At 25.0% G+C, this 22,602-nt stretch overlaps 1 protein-coding gene across 2 annotated transcripts; it reads right to left on the bottom strand.

Moving 5' to 3' along the window:
- Positions 1 to 292: 292 nt before the first annotated feature.
- On the bottom strand, positions 293 to 7,038 carry LOC145837066 (uncharacterized). 2 transcript variants are annotated; one of them, XM_082944832.1, is made up of 6 exons: positions 6,994 to 7,038; positions 6,406 to 6,501; positions 2,273 to 2,397; positions 2,063 to 2,218; positions 925 to 1,069; positions 293 to 640 (listed from the first exon to the last, which is right to left on the bottom strand). In XM_082944832.1, the coding sequence occupies exons 2-6, from the start codon at positions 6,494 to 6,496 to the stop codon at positions 492 to 494; spliced, it is 666 nt and encodes a 221-aa protein (XP_082800958.1). In that variant the 5' UTR covers positions 6,497 to 6,501; positions 6,994 to 7,038; the 3' UTR covers positions 293 to 491. The 2 variants fall into 2 exon arrangements, with proteins under 2 accessions (XP_082800958.1, XP_082800959.1); XM_082944833.1 differs by having other exon boundaries at positions 2,273 to 2,394; positions 6,994 to 7,036.
- Between the last annotated feature and the right edge of the window lie 15,564 nt (positions 7,039 to 22,602).

Below are 22,602 nucleotides of genomic sequence, written 5' to 3'. Positions count from 1 at the left end.
AACTAGTAGAAAAAAGTACTGAAAAATAAAAAAATATCAATTTTTGACAAAACTGTTCTCAAAAACTACTAGTTTAATTGGTTAAATTGAATTCAGACTTTAACAAAAGTCTTTAAAAGTTTGTAAAAGTAAATTTTTTCAACTGCCAATAACTTTATATAAGAATGAGCCTACTTTTTAATTTAAACAAACGTCCTTACTGATTAAAAAAAATGCTGTAAATTAGTATTTACTTTAAAACGAATTTGTTTTACGTCGAAATAAATCTACACATAGGTAATTTGTGTTATAGTTTATTTGTGTAAAAAGTAGAACAAAAAGTAAATTTCTGTTGAAATTGAAATATATATTTTGAAAACAGTTTAAAAATACCTTTAAAGTTAAGATTTTAACATTTCTATTAGTAATTTAGAAAATTGGTATTAAACAAAAGACAAAAACTCATTTTTTAATCGAATAAATACAACAAAAAACCCATAATAATATAATGTTTAAGCAATATGAATAAAAGGAGGTACTTTTGTTTCATATTGACGAGCTGTGTTCCACCATTCTATAACGTCATTAAACTTGCCTCCAGCTCTGACCAATCCCAACCGGTAGGTAAGATCCGTATTTAAAAGACCGTAAAACTTTGCACCTTAAGTTTTTTAATCAATGCAAAAAATCAATAACTACAAAATAAACAAAAATAAACTTTATACAAAAGTTTCAGCTTAGTTAGTATTACTTTCAAAAAACTTTGTGTTTAAGTTGAAGTACTTAAAGGTATAAGTTTTTTAATACTTACTAATGAATTTTTTGATACTACTTTTAACAGAAGTTTATAAGTTAAAGAAATACTTAGTACTTATCATCAATATAAACTGACAACAACTATTTATTATAATCAATCGATTATATTTATACTAGCTTTCAACAAACTTTGTCGCGCAATGTTAGCTTTTACATTCCAAGACAATTTTAGTTGAACGGCAATTAGAGCGCTAGTTATTGCAGCTGATGCAGCTGGTATGGCAGTCTTTGCTGTGTCTGACAAGTTGTTGCCCATTATTATCAACAGAAGTGCCTTTAGGTTTTTGAATGACTTTTAGAACAGCAAATACTTATAACAGCTATTTAGAACGGTAATTGTTAAAATGTCTTATTGTAACAATTTACAATCGGTCTAGTTGTATATTTTATCTATGATGGATGATCAATTGCTAAAAATTATAAAGACTATAAGTTGCAAAAAGTATTAATGTTTTTCTTTGTTTTATATTATATAACATGCTGAAAAAATAAATAATGCCAGTTTTTAACAACAGTTACAACCAATGAAGTGTTCTACTAGCAAATGATGGTAGTTTTAATCTAATAAACAGTATTTTTAAAAGTTTAATCGAAAACAAACTATCAAAGTTCTAAAAAAGTTACTAAAAATCTTATGAACTTTTATAAAATTAAAATTTCTAAAAAAAAATTTTTTTGAGTTATGAAAGTCAAACTTCATAATTCATTAAAAAAGAGTTTAATTAGTCTTTTTATATACAATTTAAGTATATTGTAGTTTTAATTATGAAATAAAATTATGGTTGAAAAAGACTTTAAATTATAACATTTTATGTTAAAAATATTATGATTATAGTGTCAATTTTACGATGATTGGGTTATAATATTGTTTTTAGCAATGTATATTAAACATTTTTAAACCCTTCAAATTTAAGAATCATTGTTTCATTTTACGTAATTTGATTTATCGATAATTGCAAGTAATTTATTGAGATTTTAAGTTAGTTTTATATAAATATTAGCAATCAAAAATATTTTGTTTTTTGAACTTGAATTTTTTCTATTTTAAACTATTTTTAAGTGTAATTGGGACTCTTTAAAATAATATTATATATAAATTAACAAACCGCAATAGCTTAGCATAAACAACTAAATTTACTAGCTTTTTATTTTCTAATATTAAAATATTTTAGAATAATTTTTTAATTTAAAGATATAACCTAGACTCTTATTTATATTAGTACCGCAATATTTCATTTATTAAGTTTTTAAAAACTTTCAGACTTACTTGAACTAGTTGAATAATAATAACTGTGATAGTTACAACAAAATTAGCCCAATCAAGAACTCTTGCCTTTTTTTCCCAATTGTTGAATTTAGTTTGGAACCTTTGATTTAAATCTTCAAAAATTTTCTCTTGATTAATGTCTTCCGGGTTTCTAACCTGAGGTACATTAAGCTTTTTTTTTGTAGAAAAATTAAATACACAAAAACTAACTTCAATATTCTCAACTGTAAAAGGTGGAGACTGAATATCTGTTATAGTTGTAGGGCTATCAATATCAGCAACATTTTCTACGTTGTCATTAGCTTCTAAATTTGCACCACTATTTCTTTCTCCTACTTAAATTTGTCATTTGTTAACTGTGATAACAATGTCTATATGCAAAAAATATTCATCTAACATTAAAAAATTATTAAAAGAAAAACTTATTCTTTACAAAAAAAGCAAGAAAAATATATCATTCTCCAAAGACTATAAAATTAAATCAAAAGAATATGAATTAGCTTTTAAAAATAACATTTTGGAATATGAGAAATCCTTCTGCACTAACCCAAATTTAAAAAAGTTTTATAGCTACGTTAAATCTAAAATTAAACTAAACACTTCATTGCCTCCCTTATTTGATCACCATAAAAGTAAAACAGTAATTTCAGATTTTGAAAGAGCCACACTCTTCAATAAAAATTTTCAAAACGTATTTAAACAAAGTCAAAATTATCAAAGTTTTAAGCAACCTAAAAAAACATGCAGTAAAATGAAAAGTTTTATTTTAAGTTCTGAAGATATTAACACATCGACGAAGCACCTTAAAGATAAAATTATTAGAACGCTAGAGAAAACTCCACCTTATTTTATTAAGCATGTTATTCCATCATTAGTTTTTCCTTTATTATTAATTTTTAATTGCTCCCTAGCATTGTCAGAAAAACCTAAACAATGGAAAACATCTTATGTAATTCCAGTATGCAAAAAAGGTATCAAACACGACCCATTAAATTATAGGCCAATATCCTTAACCAGTACGTTTTCCCGAATTTTTGAACACATTATTTCGCAAAAAATATTTAACCACCTCTTCGACTTTAATTTATTAACACCAAAACAGTTTGGCTTTGTTCCCCACCGATCATCAGGAATTCAACTATTAACATGTTTACATACTTGGCTAATAACTTACTTAAACAATGAATCAGTCACAGTGGTCTATACTGACATCAAAAAAGCTTTTGACTCTGTGTCACACATTAGATTATTAAAAATTATGACTCAATATGGTTTTGATGATAACTTAGTGAATTGGTTAAGCGAATTTTTAAATAGTAGGACACAAAGTGTACTCATTAACAACACATTATCAGATCCTCTGAAAATTCACAGTGGAGTACCACAAGGTGGAGTCACTGGTCCTCTTCTCTTTTTAATTGACATCAACGATATCACTTTTTATACTCAAATTCAAAGCGAAATAAGTCTATTTGCAGATGACGCAAAAGTATTTAGCAAGTCAGAAACTTCTCTACAAATAACATTAGATAATATTCACGAATGACTAAAAACAAGAAAACTTGATTTAAATCCAAAAAAATGCCAAGTTCTAACCATCAATAAAAATAAACCCTTCCCTATTAACCTTTTAATTAATAAAACTAAAATACGAACAGTAAAATCTTTTAAAGACTTAGGAATACATATATCTGAAAATCTAAAATGGAACGAACATATAAGTTATTTATATAAAATTGCTCAAAACTCATCATATCAAATACTTAAAAGTTTTAAGACCAGTTCTGCTAGTATTCTTACTAAATTATTTAAAATCTACGTTCGCCCTAAACTCGAATACAATACCCCAATATGGTCACCCTATTTAAAAAAAGACATTATTAGGATTGAGTCTGTGCAGAGAAATTTTACCCGTTTTGTTTGTATTAGATGCAACATTTCAAATACCTCATACAAAGATAGATTGGTGAAACTCAGATTGGTGTCTCTAGAGTATAGAAGATGGCAGTTTGACTTGATAACACTTTTTAAAATTGTTAATGGTAAATATAAAGAATTTTTCAATCAGTTTTTTGTTTTTTCTCAGACCAATTATAATTTGAGAGGGAATGATAAAAAATAAAATGTAAATATAATTTTAATAAAAGTCAGTGGCAAAATTCTTTTTTCTGCAGAACAATAAATATGTGGAATAAGTTACCGCAGGATGTGGTTTCGTGTGGGAGGGTGGAACAATTTCGATTAAAACTAAAAAAATCGATTTAAATAATATAAACACAAGTAAAATACAGTGATTAACGAATACAAATTAATTATAAAATATTAGTATCACTAAGATTAATTTTTCTTCCTTACGCCTTCCCCCTACAGATTATAAGTTTTTATATATAATTTTTGTAAATGTGTAATCTTTTTTAGTGTATGCATAAGGTTTTATATGAGAATTTATTTCGTTTTGTTCTATGTGCATACTAAGTTATTATTTATCATACAGGACCATTTGTTTGTAATTTTTTTACTGTGTTATTTTTAGATTTTAATTTTCATTGAATGTAATTTGTTTGTTTCTTTTTTCGTGTGTTTTGTTTAAGCGGCTCATGTTTTAATGCCCGAGTCCATCTTTGCACAATAAACTCCAATAATAATAATAATAATAATAATAATAATAATAATAATAATAATAATAATAATAATAATAATAATAATAATAATAATAATAATAATAATAATAATAATAATAATAATAATGTTAATAATAATAATAATATTAATAATAATAATAATAATAATAATAATAATAATAATAATAATAATAGTAATAATACTAATAATAATAATAATAATAATAATAATAATAATAATAATAATAATAATAATAATAATAATAATAATAATAATATAAAGGTATTTCAAAACCTTTTTAGTTAAAAATGTTATGGTTATACACATTTTTTGTTAAAAAGCTTAAACAATATTTTGAAATAAAAGTATTAAAAATTGATAAGAAATTAATTTTTTACACTTATAATACAGCTTTGTATAACAAAATAATATAAACATAAGGAAATCAACAAACACAGTTTTTGTGAACGTTTTGACACTTTTAAATTTAAGCAGCACCTCATCAGAAACAATAATTTATTGTCAAACTAATGCTGCAAGACATATTAAATAAGTGAAATTTCAAGTTGATAAAAATTTATAAAAGTTTTATCAACTTACAGATGATTCTCATGTATAAACTAGCTGAATTAAATAAAAATAATGAGCTCAAAATCAAACAAGTAAAAACAAGGATATTTTAAAAAAGTTTTTTTTTTCATTTTTTTTTTTTATTATAAACTAAAACACTAATAAAACAATTAATAAGATTTTTTTTAATAGAAATTAATAAGAAGCATGAAAGAAAACTAAATTAAAATAATGTAAACCTAGTAAAAAATTTAGTTTACATAAAAGCTTTGTATCTTACTTACACTCTAGCAAAAAAAAAATCTAAATTTTACAATTTCCTTCAAAATTTTTCAACGAGATTAAAATATTTAAAGAAGTCTTAACTTATATAGAGTGTGAGTATTAGTTTAAAGGGTTAACAAGATGTAGTTGAGAATGACTCAATGACTGAGAGGTATGTTTGTACACCAGATCCTTAGACCACGTTTTTTAGCATTTCGTTTTTGTGTAAGTTTAACTTAACTTATAGTCTATGGTTTAGATCTTCATGAGTACACCATTTTACTTATTCGTTTGTACGCCGCACAATGATCATTTTGTAGTATTATACCGTATAAACTTTTTTTTTTCAATCATTGGTGGTTGATTAATTGATACCTCGCAAAAGTTTCAACATAATTGCTTCATACAGTAGTGTGAGTTCATCAACAGACCGAGTATATTAAGACTCCGAGTTCTTGAAACTTTTTGTCAATAAAAAAGAACAATAAGTTTTTACACTTATATAAAAGCACATCAATAAGACAACATTTTTTCTAACCTATCATACTTGCTCTTAGACTTAAATATTATTACTACGTCTCAATGACAATAAGTAAATAATAAATATCTAGTTATCCAATAAATTTCTTGTTATTGATAAGATACTGGTTTAAAATAAACACTTATCGAAACGGTCAAAAAAGTAGTGTTTGTTTTGTCCAAAGTAAAAAGTCTCATCTTAATAAAACATAAAAGAACAATAAAGCCAGTTTTTATTTTTAAGTTACATATTGATAAACAAACAAACTAATTAAAATCTAACTTCAGCAACTACAAAAAAAAAACATCACAAATTAAAGATTGTGTAAATTAATAGTTTTGCTCAACCTACAAAAAAAAAGTTTTACTTGTTATAGTAGTTGGTTTCATTTTATCTATATTACTGCTGTTATGATCCTCCTTTTCAGTTGAAGACATGCTAAATGCTTCGTTATTCATGGTAACTAAAAGAATAAATTAGCATAGGTCTAATACTGTTTTTAAAGGTTTTACAAAGACAAATTTTTTGTTTATTTTTATATTTTTACTATTTAAAATATGCTAAAAGTACTAATAGCGAAAGATAATATTTTATTTACTAATAAAACATTAATTCCTTGCTAAAACAATAAATTCTTGCACTACTTTTACTCATAAAACATATCTAAAGCTTTTATAGCACGTAATACGTAGTGTGACGCTTTTAAGTTTTGGATATTCTTATATCCGTATTTAGCAAAGAAAAAATGTTTAAATTCTACTTAACTCAATGTATTTTAAAATTTATATGTTTAAAATCATACTTTAGTATTAAGATACAAACATATTTTTACGATAATTATAATTTAGAGTTTGTAACAAATAAACTAAATAGTAAAACATTAATAATTTATATTTAAACAATTCCAAACAATCATTAATTTTATTTAGTATTAAAGTTTATGAAAATAAGTCACTTTAGCTGTGTAGCTTTGCTGTTTTTGAAATAACAATCACTTATAGATGTTTTAGCGAACTAGACTTAAACTAAGTATTAAAACAAACAAGACCAGTAGTTGTATCTTTGTAACTATTTGTAAAACTATAAAATTTACTACATGAATCATTATTGTATGACGTAACTAAGTTAATTATTTATTTTCTAGAATTAAAAAATACTTAATAAATAGATATATAAATACTAATACTTAGTTGGTGGTATAAAAAATTGAGTTTTTTTTTGACTTTTAGACACTAGACATAAAATATTTTAGTTTCTGAAAATACTTTTTTATAAAACTATTAAAACTTTCAATAGCTAACTATATTATTTTTAGTATTTATAGTACATCAAACACGTTATTTGTTTAAAACAGATAAGTGCTTTTACATCATAATATTACTTAAGCTACTTACTATATGGTTTAGTTTACAATCAAAATTTTAAGTGCTATAACGTTTATTTATCTTTTTAGTGCTGTATAGTTACTTGAGTAAGTTTTTTGTGTAATTATTATTTAATATATTAAGTTTATGATTAGTGCAAAAAACTAAAAAAAAAACAACATGTTACTGTAGACTGTATACTTTAGTTATTAAATTTTAATCAAAAATTGGTTGATTGGATGCATCTACAATTACTAACTGTATTAATGTTAAGATGTTTTAGATTTAAAAATAGCGTAGTTTCATAGATTATTTTTACAATAGAATAAAAATACGAATAAAATTTGTGAAATATTTTACGTAGTAAGTTATTTATATCAAAAATAAACTTAGAATAGTACAAGTTTTTTTTAAATAGTATAAAATTTTTTTAATAAATATGTTAAGCTGTCTGCTTTAAAATTATTTTAAAAAACTTAAGAGGTTAGTATAAAGCTTACTTATTTTTTTAGAGAATACATTTTGTCGTACTTTTGTTATGCTTTTATAAAGTTTTTTAGAAGGTAGTAAAAGTGAAGTTGTTAAATCTATCTGCACTAATTTCTTCAAATGGTTCAAAAATTAGGTATGTTATAACTACTGTTATTAAATCTGAAAATTTTCTCTAATATACTAACCACAAGTGACTAAACTCATACCACATTTTGTTCAGTTTATTAGCTTCTTTACTTTTTTGTATTGATACAGTGTTCCAATTTTACAATGTTTAACTATTACAATTTAAATTGTTTTAATTTTGTTTATTTAAATTGAAAACAGCTTTTGGCTTAGAAAATGCATTAATAAATAAAGCTAGATTAATTATAGTAAAGCTTTTTGAAAACATGAGTAGTACTTAAAAATTCTAGATAAGAAAAGTTGTGGGCATGATTTAAAACATTAACAACAATTTTTAGTGATATTACCTCACTTATCAGACCAAAGTCTCTACAGACTAAGATCTGGGTTTTGTTCTTATTTGAAACAGTCGTAAAAAAATAAATTTGTTTTTGTCAGCCTAAAATTAATTACAACTAAGATATTGTTTTCTAATCTGGTCACAAATGAACGTGTCAGCTGTCTTGCTAATAGAAAATTGTGACTTACGTTGTAAAGTAGATAAAAAACCTGAAATCATTGATCTTATTAACAAAAAATAGCTTCGTGTAAAAACAAAATGTATGCAAGTATATTGACGACTTTAGCTTGCTTTCTTCCGTTTTGACCTAGTGACGAGTATTAATAAAAACAAAACCCCTATCTTATTCTACAGTGACCTTTGATCTGACGATCAACGTAATACAATCAAAACTTTTCGTTAACAAATTTTAAGCTTGTTTAACGGCACATGAAAATCCAGACTTTGGACCAGATGACTTTTGCTGATGTATTATTTTAGAAAATTTATATAAAACACACTGAAGTAAGTAACACTTTAAATGTGCGTCTTTCTAGTTAAAGTAGAACCCACAGAAGTATTTTTGTATCCACGTGAACAATAGAGTTTTAAATGAAAGCTTATTAAAGTATCAAGAACTTGTTAATAAAATGTATGTTGTTGCTTTTTTTAATCATTTGACGCCTATAGTACAATATATATTGAAATAATAATGGCTTAATTTTCCCTCAAAGTTTTAAATTAAAAAAAAATGTTTCGTCTCTTACTAAATAGTTTCTTCAAAAAGTTTTTATATAAAAATTTCATTTAAAACTATCATGACAATAGCAAATAAAACTAACTATTTATATACTTTTAGTAATTAAGTTTTAAAACTAAGAACATAATATTGATATATTTTTAGTTTGTACAAGTCGAATCGAATCAACTGTTGTCTTTTTTTTTTACTGAAACGTCAAAAAAATAATTTATGTTGATCATTTTTAAATATTGTACTGAAATGTTGTTTATAATTTTTATATTCTCGTTTAAATATTTAGTAAAAAAATTCTTATCCTAAAATTTAGTTGTTATAAAAACATTACAATGACGGTTTTTTTTTGTACAGCGTCAATGTTGGTCGAGTTGTCTTTTTTACACGGAAATAATTTTGCATGGAGAGTCACTTATGTACATATGTCACTTTTCCACGAGTCGTCGTTTTTGTATGGAGTCAGATTTTCACAAGCTGTTATTTTTAAATGGTGTTACTTTTGCACGAAGGATCACTTATACACAAAGCGTCATTTTTGCACGCTTGACGTTGTGTAATTAAAATAAAATTTAGTTAACGTAAATAATTGCAAAAAAAATTAAAATAGTGATAATTTCAAGTAATTTTTACTAAATTAAAAGCTTGCTTAATAAAAAAAAAACAAACAAGGATTAGTGTTTAACTTTACTTAATAAAAACAAAACAAAACTTCAATATAAAGTCAAAATAAGTTAGAAATATAAAAAAATACACCTAAATAAATTAAAACAAAAATTTGTTAAAACTGTATTTAGTTTAAAAATAACTGAGTTTATTCAAAAATATATTTTAAACAGAATTGATTGAAATTTATTGAAAAATTATTAAAAACTATACACGATTCGAGAAAAATGTTTTAAATTATGTTACTGGTCATTTTAGAACAACTTTCCCTACGATATTCATTGTTTGTCTACTATTAGGTAAGTTTCCACACTGTCATTTTTGCTGTTAAACTCAACGTCTTTTTTGAAAGACAGTGTGATGAGATTACAACTCATCATTATGACACTAAATGTAATACAGCTTTATTAAAATCTTTCAGTCAGAATATAACTAAAAAGTCGGATACAGTAGAAACTTAATTTTATTATTTAAAGCAAGAAAATTATAGTTTATATACGGTAAAAGTTATAACCAATTTAATTTAATTTAAATGACATTGTAGAAATTTTGTGAAAGGCAGCAATATCCTACCGATACCTAATCTATAACATAGATCGAAAAGCTGCTGCCCACTGGCATGTTTTGTATAAATGTGATGTAACCCGAGAAAGTTAAATCTGCGGTTTGTAAAGTTTTGAAATTACATTATTCTGGGACTTGAACTGAAAAGTAAAAAAAAAAAGATCTCAGGTACAATTGAAGGTATTTAAAAAAAAGTTTTTTTAGACGTTTTAACTAAAAAACTTAAACTAAAGCTGTGGCCTAAGTTTTTATTTTCAAAATTTGGTCTCATCTACTAAATGCCTGCTGACCCCTGACCAATACTTTCGGATAATATTGTGTCCAGGAGAAAAATTTGTCTCATTTTCAATCTTTACAGTCAAGCAATGAGTCAGTCAGAAAAGTAAATCGACAATTTTCTTATAAACATATGTTTTTTAAACGTATCTTAAGTTAGTATATTTAATCTTTAAAATCCTACTATTATCGGAAAACGTACATAATATTCAGTTTAGTTTAAGTATTTTTAGAGACCTAGTATCCGTTTTACTTTAACATGTCTTACTTTAACATTATTAAAAACGATTGAATGAAATATTTTAACTTATATAATAAACTATATACATCAAAAAGCCTTTGCTACGCCGTTCAAAAGTAACTACTCGTGCAAAAAAGGATTATCGTGCATTTCTGAGACCTACCCTATAATTACATGCTAAGAGCTATTCTAAATTCGTAATTACTATTAAGTCAGTAACACTTAAATAACTTTCTATTATAAAAAAACTACACGCTAAAAATATAAACTTTAAGCATACTAAAAAAGTTAAACTTGGCAAAATTTTTCTACCTAAAAATTATAAATTCACATCGTATTAGTCAACAAAAATTTTCACGTTTTTATAGAAACAGTCGTTAACCGAAAGGTTCTTTGCACCAGGTCCTAGGACCAAATATTTTGAGAGTCTTCTTCTGTCATTCAATAAAATATAATAGTATTACAGTGCTACTTAAGTTTTTTCAAACCGTTGCCTTAAAAAAATGTTAAATGGTGCACAGTAGTTTACTACATTTGTATAGATTAAATTGTTAAAATTAGAGTGTAGCTATGTTTACTTGTACTGGCAAATACACAGTGATTAAACCAGAATAATTTTTTTTTTCAATAGTTGATTGGTTTGTCTGTACAAAGCAAAAAAAACACATTATTCGTACCGTTGTAGTCATGATAGCCAACTACTTACACTTATTTCATTTTAAGTTGTTTTTATCTGAATTATAAAATTCTTTTTTAAATAGCAAGTTGTTTGAAAACTTAACTTTGTTAAAATGAAAGTTCTACTTATGTTATACCATGCATGTTATCAAAAAAAATTAAATAAAACTTTTAAAACATAATAAAACCCAAGTTTATTTTTTCTCTTAAATACACCAAAAAAAGGTCCGCTTAATAACGTTCTCCTAAAGTTTAAATAAAATTAATATGATTTTATTCTAATAATGGCTTGTTTCTACTAATTTCTAAAATAGTTATCTATTTATTTCTTTAACTTCGCTATAGTTTCGTTTTTAAGTTTTTTAAGTATACTTTATCCTTTGTCTAAAGTTTTTTTGTTTCTAATAAGTTTATACAACGCGTAATCTTTAGTAGTTTTTATTTTTACTTAAGTTTTTCGAGATTTTTAGTTTAAAAACTAAATAAAAACTCAATTAAATAACATAATTTTTTTTTTAATACATTAAAGTCAGCTTTTTTTGATCATTATATTTTAGAAAGTTTGTGTTGTAGTAAACAAATAATTCAACTCTATATGTTTCATTCAACTAAATACGACATAAACTAACTTTTTTTAAATTTCAAAATTGATAAATTAATGAAATAAAAATAAATAAAGAGATCTCAACTACTAGAGGAGAAATAAATATATTAATTGTAAATAGTTTTAAGTCACTGATATTTACAAACTGAAGGTATTTAAAAAACTTGGTATATACTCTAATTACTAATTAGCATAGAATTTTCTCTAATACGATATAAAACTTCTTGTTTTGTAACTAGATAACAAAACCCTTGAACTTATTTTGCGTAATTGGGTATTATATGTTAGTTTTTCTTTGATTTATAGCAGTTTTATAAATCATACTTAACTTACCAAAACTTGTTTTAATAACTAACTTTTTTTTTATGAAAAGTAATTATTTAATTGTCAATAAGAGCATATCTCTTTGCATTTAAGTCAGTACTATTTTATGACCAACTTTGTATTTGTTGTTAGTCAAAGTTATTATTTTTTTTCGATATTTTCATTTTATTTCATTAATTTATCAACTTTGAAACTTAAAAAAAGTCAGTTTAACATTAAATTCTTACTTATTTTAACATTAAAGCATTTTAAAACTTTCACTTTTAAGCTACAAAACAAAACTTTTATTAAAACTATCTTAATTATTGAGAGAATAAAAACAATAACAGCTTAAAAGGTCTGATTGTTGACATTTAACATCTATCCTTTGTATATATTTAATTTTTTATAGTAATAAATTGTTCTAGCATGCATAAAATTAGTCATAAAGCTTAAGGATTCGTTAGAAAATAAATTTTGTTTACTTTATGACATTAATGCAAAAATTTAAATATAAAAAAGAGCAAAAATAGTAAGTAGTAGAAATGTATAGTTGATCTAAAAACAGCATATATTGCAAGCTAGAGATTTAAAATATTTTAAGAATTTGTACAATACTTTAGAAGTTACCAGACACTACATATCATACATATTAACTGTAAACTATATTATTTAGAAATAGAAGTGAGACTTATCTATAGCTGTTTAATCATCTTGATGAGATCTACATGTTACATCATGTAAGTTTATTAGATGAGATACTGTGTATAATTTCTTTAAATTAAAATTTTTTCTTAGTAATTTTCTAATATAGTGATAAAGAAGTCATTTTACAGCAGGGGTCGGCAACACGTGACCGGCGAGCCAACTGCGGTCCTCGAAGAGTATATCAGCTGCCCGCGAGCATGTTAATCTGGCACGTCAAGCTTGCTTTTGCTAGTGACCACGTTCATATGTTTTAACAAAGCAGACTTACTTTCTTGTCCTCAATAGAGTTTCAGTAGAGTGCTTTTCTCTGAAAGAAATGCAGTTTTCACTGTGTTTAATAAAGTAATACTTATTTACAATCCATAAAGCAGTCATTATTTTCCATTAGGGAAAGAACATATGTTTAAAAAAAACTACTGAAAATAACTTTTAATATCTTTTTTTTTGTCTTTTTTGTGACTCAGTATATTTTTATACCTTCTTTTATAGTTAGTAGTTAGTTTATGTTAATTTATTGAAAACATTTTTTATAAATTTTTGTTGTGTACAATAAATTTATTGTTAATAAACATTAAATTTCTACTATACTATTACATTTTTGTAGTAGATTTATACTAGATAGGGTTATCAAATATCTAGATTAGTTTAAAGTTTTTAAAGCACTAGAATACTTTAAATTACTTATTTTTATTTTTTTGGAAATCAGTCTTGCTTAAAACTTTTATATTGCAACAATAAAACTAATTTTCAATAAGTTCTTTATTTTGAAAAACTTTTATAAATTTTAATGTTTTATAACCAAGTAGTTAAGTAATCACAATAAAAATAATGGTATTAGTACTTGATTTGCATTGTTTATTTTAACTAGACTTAATGAAATTTGTTTACAATTTTAAGTATTCAGGTTAGACTACTTAGGGTAACTTTCTTGTCTCATAATGTTACCCTGTTTGAAAAATAATCAGCTGTCTGAAAAGTATAAACGTAAATTGTCGATGCGAGCCTTTTTTTATAATAATAAATTAAATAAATTTCAGTTTAATTATCTATTTTGGTTTATAGATTTCAAATTTTCTAAATTTATCTAAAATTGAAAGTTATTAAACATTAAGTAGGAAAGCAATATTTTAAAGTTATAAAAAGATATATTAAAAGGAGATTGATGAGGACAATTGAAAAAATTAGCCTAAAATTACCTTTTAAGCTCGTTTGTTTCGGTGATAGTTAATTTACTAAGCATAAAAGTGTTAGTTTATAAGGTAGATAGTGAGTTCATTAAGACTTAAATCGCAATTTAATAATTAAACCCTCTATGTATGTTTAAAATTCAGACTGACTCATGTATCATACTGATTAAAGTTAAAACTTAACAAAATAAAAACTCTAATTAAAACTAAAATTTAGCCGGCTTTGCTAAAATGTACCTAAAACGTTTCAAATTCAAAATTTAGCTCGCGAGTACTTCCAGCCTGCCGACCACTGTTGTACACAACAGTAGTTAAAAACGGTGTATGGATTTTTTTTTGTTTCAATAAAAATGCAAAGTATTTGACGTTATTTTTTATATAAATTTTGTACCCCATAAAATCACTTTTCAATATTTTTCTATTCAAAACTTTACTTAATAAAAAAGGGTTTATTTGAAAGTAGTGATGTACCGGACCCGGATCCGGACTTTTTTTTCAAACTAGAATCCGGCCGGAACCGGATCCGGACTTTTTTTTCAAATTAGAGTCCGGCCGGATCCGGATATCAGACAAAAATGGCAATATCCGGCCGGACCCGGACCCGGGTAGTGAGTCCGGTACATCACTATTTGAAAGCTAATTTTGGTATAAAGTTTGTTAATTTTTTAAATATTGACATAATAACAAGTCTCCCTAAAAATAGTAGAACCAAATTATAGTTTTATTTTGTGAAAACATAATATTTAAATAATTTATTGGGTAACTTATATTGCGTTACGCCGTTTTCCTGCAGAGCAGTTCATCAGACGCAACATAATATTTTTAATTCTATTATCACAGGAGTCAGCAAATTGCAGCCCGCGAGGTAAATTTAGTTAAAATGATAATTTTTTTAAACATTATTTTTGTAGTACAAACCTTGCACATAGATATTTAATTTAGTTTTAACAGGTACTATTTACTAATGCTCTGTTATTGCTTCTTTTATTGCATTTTTTTAAGAATTTTATTTTTAGGTTGATTACTACAAACATTTTAAATAACTGTAACCCGCGTAAGACTTTTTTCTATACTGTGCTGCCCGCAAGCAACTTTTTTTAGAAACATTTTATCCCGTTTGATATAATAGGCTGCTAACCCCTGTAGTAGTACGAAGTTTAAAATAACTTTTTCATATCAAAAAGTTATTTATTCTTTAATGTTATTTTAGATTGATTAAAAAAATGAAAATTTTCACAAATTATTTAATTATGACGTGTTAGTTTTTAACTTTGATTTTTAATTTAATATCGTTAAAAATACTTATAAATCATACTTAAACCGTTGGTGGAATAGTGAGTATTTTTAGAAAAAGTTGAAAAATGAAAAAGCAGCTCCAAAGAAAAAAGTCTAAACTTTTTGAGCTAAAAAAACATCTCGAAAGCTTACAAGTTAGTTTAATAAATCTTATCTAATACCTTCAGAATATATTTAAGAAATTTTCATTAAAAAATCAAGCTATTATACTTAGATTTTATCTTAACCAAAAAGTTTATACAAGTATGCTTCCAAGTTGTTTAATATAACTAGTAAATAAAATAATTTTTTATGAATATAATCTTATTTAAATATTGAAAGAAATGGGTCTGATGACTACCAGTATATTCCACATAAGTTGTAAGTTTATTCTCTAAAACAATTAAAAAACTATTTGTTATTCTTTATAATTCCTTTTTATTCAAAAGAATAGGAAGTTGGTTTAATTTTAATTATGACATTTATAATTAGTCTTTCATAAAAACAGCTTTCAGATTACATATTAACAGGAGTTATTTTGATAGTCCTGTTAGCTTTGTATATTTTTCAGGCGAAATTCGCTGAGGAAAAGCAGAGAAAAGACAAGGAAACCGAGAAACTGATAGAGGAGAACAGCAGGATGCATAGGAAGTTCGAGGCGGACCTGAAGAAGGACACGGATCTGATCAGGCACCTGGAAGAGGTCATGTCGAGGATTGACGACGACGAGGTGGACAGGTTCGAGAGGCAGAACGAGGACATGGTGCGGGAGCGCGAGAACCTGACCCGGGAAAACGAGGAGCTGAAGAAGGAAGTGGCTCTGAAGGAGGAAGAAAGTAAAAAACAAACGGACGCAGTTGATGGTCTGAAGAAAGAAAATGAGAGTTATAAGACGGAATCTGTTAAGGTAAATGAGGTAAATGACGATCTTCAGAAGCAGATATCTGATATTAACAAGCACCAGGAAGTTCTGGTGAAGAAATTTGATTTTTTGGAGAAGAACTTTAAAATTATCAACGACGAAAGGCAAGACCTGATGGAAAAAGTGCAAAAACTAGAAATTGAAAATTTTCATTTGCAAAGGTCGGTTACTGAAAATGGATTAAAAAAGTCGTTGTTGGCGGAAAAGAATAAAAGTTTAGAGCTGATGGTAAAACAAAACGACTTTCTCAAAGAAAGAATAACCGAAACGAATTCTAAGGTGGAGTTTCACGACTATAGAATTAAAGATGTTTTGAAACAATTAATATAAACTGCAGTTGTTATTGCTCCGCTGCTATTAATACTATAAAATAAAAAGCAGAACAAATTTGTTTATTAATTAATACGCCAAAATCCATTTACGTGTTTCTGTTTTTTTTTTTGTTTTGTAATTAATTTAAAGCTGAAAAAAAAACAAGTAAGTTTAGAGATTCCTGTATATGAAAAGTCCAAAAAAATTTAAACTGACCAAAAAACTGTTATTGATTATTAGCAAGTTTTTTTGAACTAGTTACAACTTGTTTTCGAAACCAAATTATTCTGAGTTAGATTTAAAAAATCCAATTTTAAACAACAAATTACAAAAAAATTGTTTGTTAATTTTGTTTTAATTTCCTAGTTATCTACTGCTAAGTTTTAAAGAAATGAAAAAGTTACCAAAGACTTTTTTCTCTTAAGTTGTTTTGTGTAAAAAAGTCACATAAACTAAGCAAAATACTTTTATTTAAAAATGGAGTTAATCATTGTTTTAAAAAAAATAGTAATTAAAAAGTTATGTATATTTTAAATTAAATTCTATCTATCTTATATTCTTTGATTTTTTTTTAATTTAGGCCCGCAAGCTACTTTTTCAAGAAAAATTGGCCCGTTTCTTATAGAAGGCTGCTGTATTGTTTCGTACAGAGCTTAAATAAACATTTTCATTTAAAAAGGTTTATGTTTCTTTAAAATTAGTGAAAACTTAAAACAATTTACTTTACTATGACGTTTTGGTTTTTTTAGCTGGACTTTTTGTAATTTAGTATTTTTATTTAAATACTTATATTATACTAAGGGGGTATTTTTATTTAAAATAATTAGTGTAGTAATTGTCATTGATATTCAGATTGATGTTCATATTGCTATTTATATTTATCCTCGTATTCATATTCATCCTTATATAGATATTCATTTTGTCATTCTAATATTTGTTATTCTGTAAGTAAAAGTTAATATATAAGATGAATGAGAGACACACAAGTAAGTACAAAGCAGAAAATAAAACTAGGCAGAGCCTTGCGACTATTTGGGTCGCAAGTGACTCCAAGGCTGTTCCGCTGGGGCTACCAGGCCCTCCGAGCGGACAAGCGTTCTACTAATTTCACCGCTTAAACTTAAAAAGTTTACAAGAAGGATTGTCTATTTATTATTTCTAACTAGTTTTTTACTGATTTATTAAACTTTTTTTTTCAGTTTTCGTTGTGTACAATTAACTTATTATTATTGAACTATATTAATTGTGTATTATATTATTACATTTTTGTACTAGTTTTATACTAAACAGGGTTGTAAAATATTTAGGTTAGTTTAACATTTTTGAATAACTATTAACTAGTATACTTAAAATTAGTTGACAAATTTTTATATCTTCTAGCCAAGTAGTTAAGTAATTATGTGATCACAATAATAACAATGGTATTTATTAATACCAATTGGTATTTTGGTTTTTATTAATAGTTAGCATTGTTCATTTTAATTAGCCTTTATGAACTTTGTTTTTGTTTTTAAAGTTCTCAACTAAGATTATTTAGGCTAACTTTCTTGTTTCACAATGTGGGACTGTTTGAAAATAAACAGCTGACTAAAAGTTTAAACGTAAATATTTTAAGTTTGCCAATTTTTTTTTATAACAGAAGTAAATTTTTTATTGTCAATTTATTTGTTTTATTGACTTTTAAGACTGAAGTTTTATCAAATATTGAAAGTTATTAAACATTAAGTAGAAAAAGAATATAATCAAGTTAAAAAAAGATTTATTAAAAAGAGATTGATAAGGACAATTAAAAAAAATGGTCTAAATTACTTTTTAAGCTCATTTGTTTTGGTGCTACTGCTAGGTGACAATTAAGTAGTTAAATAGTAGATTAACTATTAAATAGTAAATTAATTAATTTTGTTTACTAGACAGATAGTGAGTTCATTAAAAATTAAATCGTAATTTTACTTTTCAATAATTAAACCCTCTATATATATTTGAAACCCATACTGACTCATTTACCATACTGATTTAAACTAAATTTTAAAAATTTAAATGTGTGACTAAAACTAAAACTGCGGCCCGCAAAAAAGTTAAATTTAGAAATTTGGCCCGCGAGTACCTCCCACCTAACCGACTCGGTAGGCTTGAGATACTCGCGTTAAACCGACCCCTGCTTAGCAGTTTTAGCAGTAATTCTGTAAAAATTATAATGTTTTTAAAAATTGTTTGTGTCATAGTTTCTTGCATATCACTTTATAAATTATACATTATTTTATTCACAAGAAAGTATCTACGTTAACGGATATTTTTAAGCTTCATATTTAAGCCGTTTTTTTATATTAAAACAATATTTTTAAAAGACTTTTTTATCCGATCATTACTAACTAGATTTATTATTATTATTTTATTCACAATTAAAACAATTAGTAAAATTAACTTATTTTAGATATTTAATTAAACATTAATTTTATTTTTCCAAATAAACATATTTTCTATTTCCAACATTTGTAAATCGCATTCAGTTTAAAAAACGACAAGTATGATGTAAAGTTTACACCAGTAACTATCCTGAATGTGATCTGAAATATATTCGTCTTTTATTTTTATAAATGTACTAATATACCTTTATATAAGCTATAGATAAAATTATTTTATTTTTCTACATTGTCAATTCATAAGTCTTTTTTTTATTCAAAAAATATTTTGAAAAGCTCAATTAAAAAATAAAGGCAATTTAAAAATACAAATATAAAAAAGAACTGCAGGACTTAAAAAATTAGGTCATAAAAGCATTTGTATCAAAAACAATGATGTAAGTCAAAATTATTACCTACATTTCTCGGACATTGGATAAAAGATTGGGTAATTCGATACGCTACTTATAAGACTTTTTGATAACAGAAGGTAGCTAAGTGGTGTTAAATGAAAAAGAACACTCGATAAGGGTAACTTTATCTTAAAAAGACCTAAATTTTGAAGAGCTGCATGCAGTTATTAATCAATCCAAAGAAATGAAAACTAATGTAAAATAAAATACAAAATTATATAAAAAAGTTAAGCAAATAAAATTAAAACTTAAACTTTTAAACTGTAAGATTAGGTTAAAACTAAAAAAAATATTAAAAGTAAGTGTTTATTTCACATAAAAAAGTTTCGTTTGATATGTATATATGTAATAAAAATTACATTTTAACTTTTCAAGAAGCAATTTATAACAAAAGACTAAAAAGTACAACTATTTCTATAATCAATGACTGCACAATTTAAAAAAGTCTTTAAACACTGAAGTTAAAACAAATTACGAAACAACAAAACTCGTTTTCTTAATAGAAGTAAAAACTGAAAAAAACGATGTTTTTTATCAGTCAAAGTAGTAAAGTTAAATAGTAAATTATCAGACTACTTTTTTATAAAATTTGTTTTTTAGTTAGATTTTGTTTACACCAAAATATTTTTATTTGAAAGTTTTTGCTGTAGAAAAAGTTTAAGCACACAGAAAGTTTAGTTTGTTAGTTTTTATTTTGTCAATTTAAGAAACATAACTTACAACTACACAAAACGACTTGTACCGAAACAAAAAAAGTGAAATTAGAATAATAAAACGTTTCATTGACTTTTGAAAAGTATTTCTATCTAGCAGATCTAAAACTCTATAACATTGTTGTAAATCTTTGTTAGCTCATGGTAAAACTTTGACTAAATTAGAACCAACTATTATTGTGTATTTATTAGCTTAAAAGTATTTTCGATAGTATTTAAATTATTTTAAGCAAAATTGTTTTAAAAATACTTTAAAGTTGTTACTGACATAATTTTATAAAATCAAAATTTAAACTCAAATTACATTCTTTCTTTTTAAATTTTTTAAAAATGCCACATGTGATAATTTTAAGCATTTTAATAAATAGAATATAAGAAAGTTCTGCTTTAATTGTAAACGGTTAATCTTTTAATAAAAACTGTAAACTTATTAAACTAACAAAATCGTTTATAAAACAATAGTTTAAGCTTTGTTACTTTAAAATTCAACAAAAACATAAGTTTTAAAAAGTATACAAAGTTTACTTTAGCGTACCTTAAAATTCATAGCTATATTTTAATAACCTACAATGCTATCACTTGATGTATTTATAAAAAAAATATTGTTTTTAATTTGGAACTGTTAACGTTTTGTCAAAATACTTTGAAAGTTAAAATTTGGTATCGACTGTTGTAACTTTATGTATGTTTTTTTTTTAAGTAAAGCTTTTCTTAAGCAGTTAATTTTTAAATTTAAATAAGTATCTAAATATCTACCAAAACAAGATATATATATAAGGTGTTCATCTTTTGTTGAAAAATTATTACTGCTGCACTTTTATTTATAGAATGGTTAAAATAATTGTCGCAGACAAAAAAAACTTTTATGAAATAATGTTTGGTCATGTTTAAGTTTAAAAATATTTTCTTCACATATTAAAAATCATTTATTTGTTATTTTTTTAGGAAATAAAAATATTTTTCTTATAATGTAAATGATAATTGTTTTTGTAGTAAAAAGCGCTAAGTATCTTTGTAGTTTAATAATATTCTATTGTTTTCTTTCTTAAGTTTTATTTTTGATATTTCAAAACTACATTGTCTAAACAACTAATAACTGACTTACTTTATCTTTTACATGCCATTTGATGCTTATCTCTGTATAAATTAAATTTGATTGATTGCTTTTGCGTTAGGACTGATATATAAACTATTTAAACCGAGTCTTTTATTTTTATATAATGTATTTTAGTTTTGTACAATTCAAATTTTAAAATGGTCCTAATTTAGTCAAACGTTCTTAATATTAGTTGTTATTACTAGACGCAAATGTAAGCTTTTCTTGTTAGTAAACAATAATCTACTCATGATGAAACTTTTGATATAATTTTTTTAAGTACAGTAAAATGCAAACCAAGTACACACTTCAAACACAGCACAAAAGTGCGTACCTAGGAAATTATGGTCTTTAACTAGCCTAATACAAACATGTTAAAAGCCACTTAAGTTTACAAATAAAAATCTCAAAAAACAAATACTTTCATCATTAAAACAATTAATATTTGTTGAACGTTTAAAAAGTCTCTAGTATTAATTTAAATAATGCTTTTATACTATAGTTCTAATTTATTGAACGACAAAAAAAGACACTCAAAATATCTGGTCGTAGGACCTGGTGCACAAAGAACCTTTCGGTTATCGAGTCGCACACCACGGATACCTTTTAACGTCTTGTCCAGGACTTATATACTATATGTATGTATTTATGTAGTTTATATTCAGCCTACTTTTATTTAATCTATCTTGTATTTCTTTATACCTTTAAAACTTATATAGTACACATATTTATGTAATTACTAGTTCTAAATAAATAAGTATTTATGAAATATTGATCATACTTTTGTTTATTTTAAAACGCTAGTTTAGGGTTCTAAAACCTAAAAAAGCAACAAAAAATGTCTCTTAAACCAAAACGACAAGCCACACTAACAGAAATGTTTTAAAAGGCATCTAACTCTAAATAAATCTCAAATGCAATGTTCTTTATTTTCACTTGTATCGCTTTTTTATACAAATTTTACATTTATGTTTCAATCATCGAGTATTCAAATGTCAATTGCAATGTTTTTTAATTTCGTTTATATCTCTTTTTTATACGCTTTTTACATTTATGATACTTTCATAGGGTAAAACGTCAATTTTACTCTTCATTATTTTTGTTTATCTAAATTTTGTATGAATTTTTAAGTGGTTTTATTCATAACTTGTAATA

This window comes from Thalia democratica, chromosome 5, assembly GCF_965202585.1.
Source record: "Thalia democratica chromosome 5, ktThaDemo2.hap1.1, whole genome shotgun sequence".
NCBI classification, from domain to species: domain Eukaryota; kingdom Metazoa; phylum Chordata; class Thaliacea; order Salpida; family Salpidae; genus Thalia; species Thalia democratica.
This window is presented reverse-complemented; position numbering and strand designations above follow the sequence as displayed.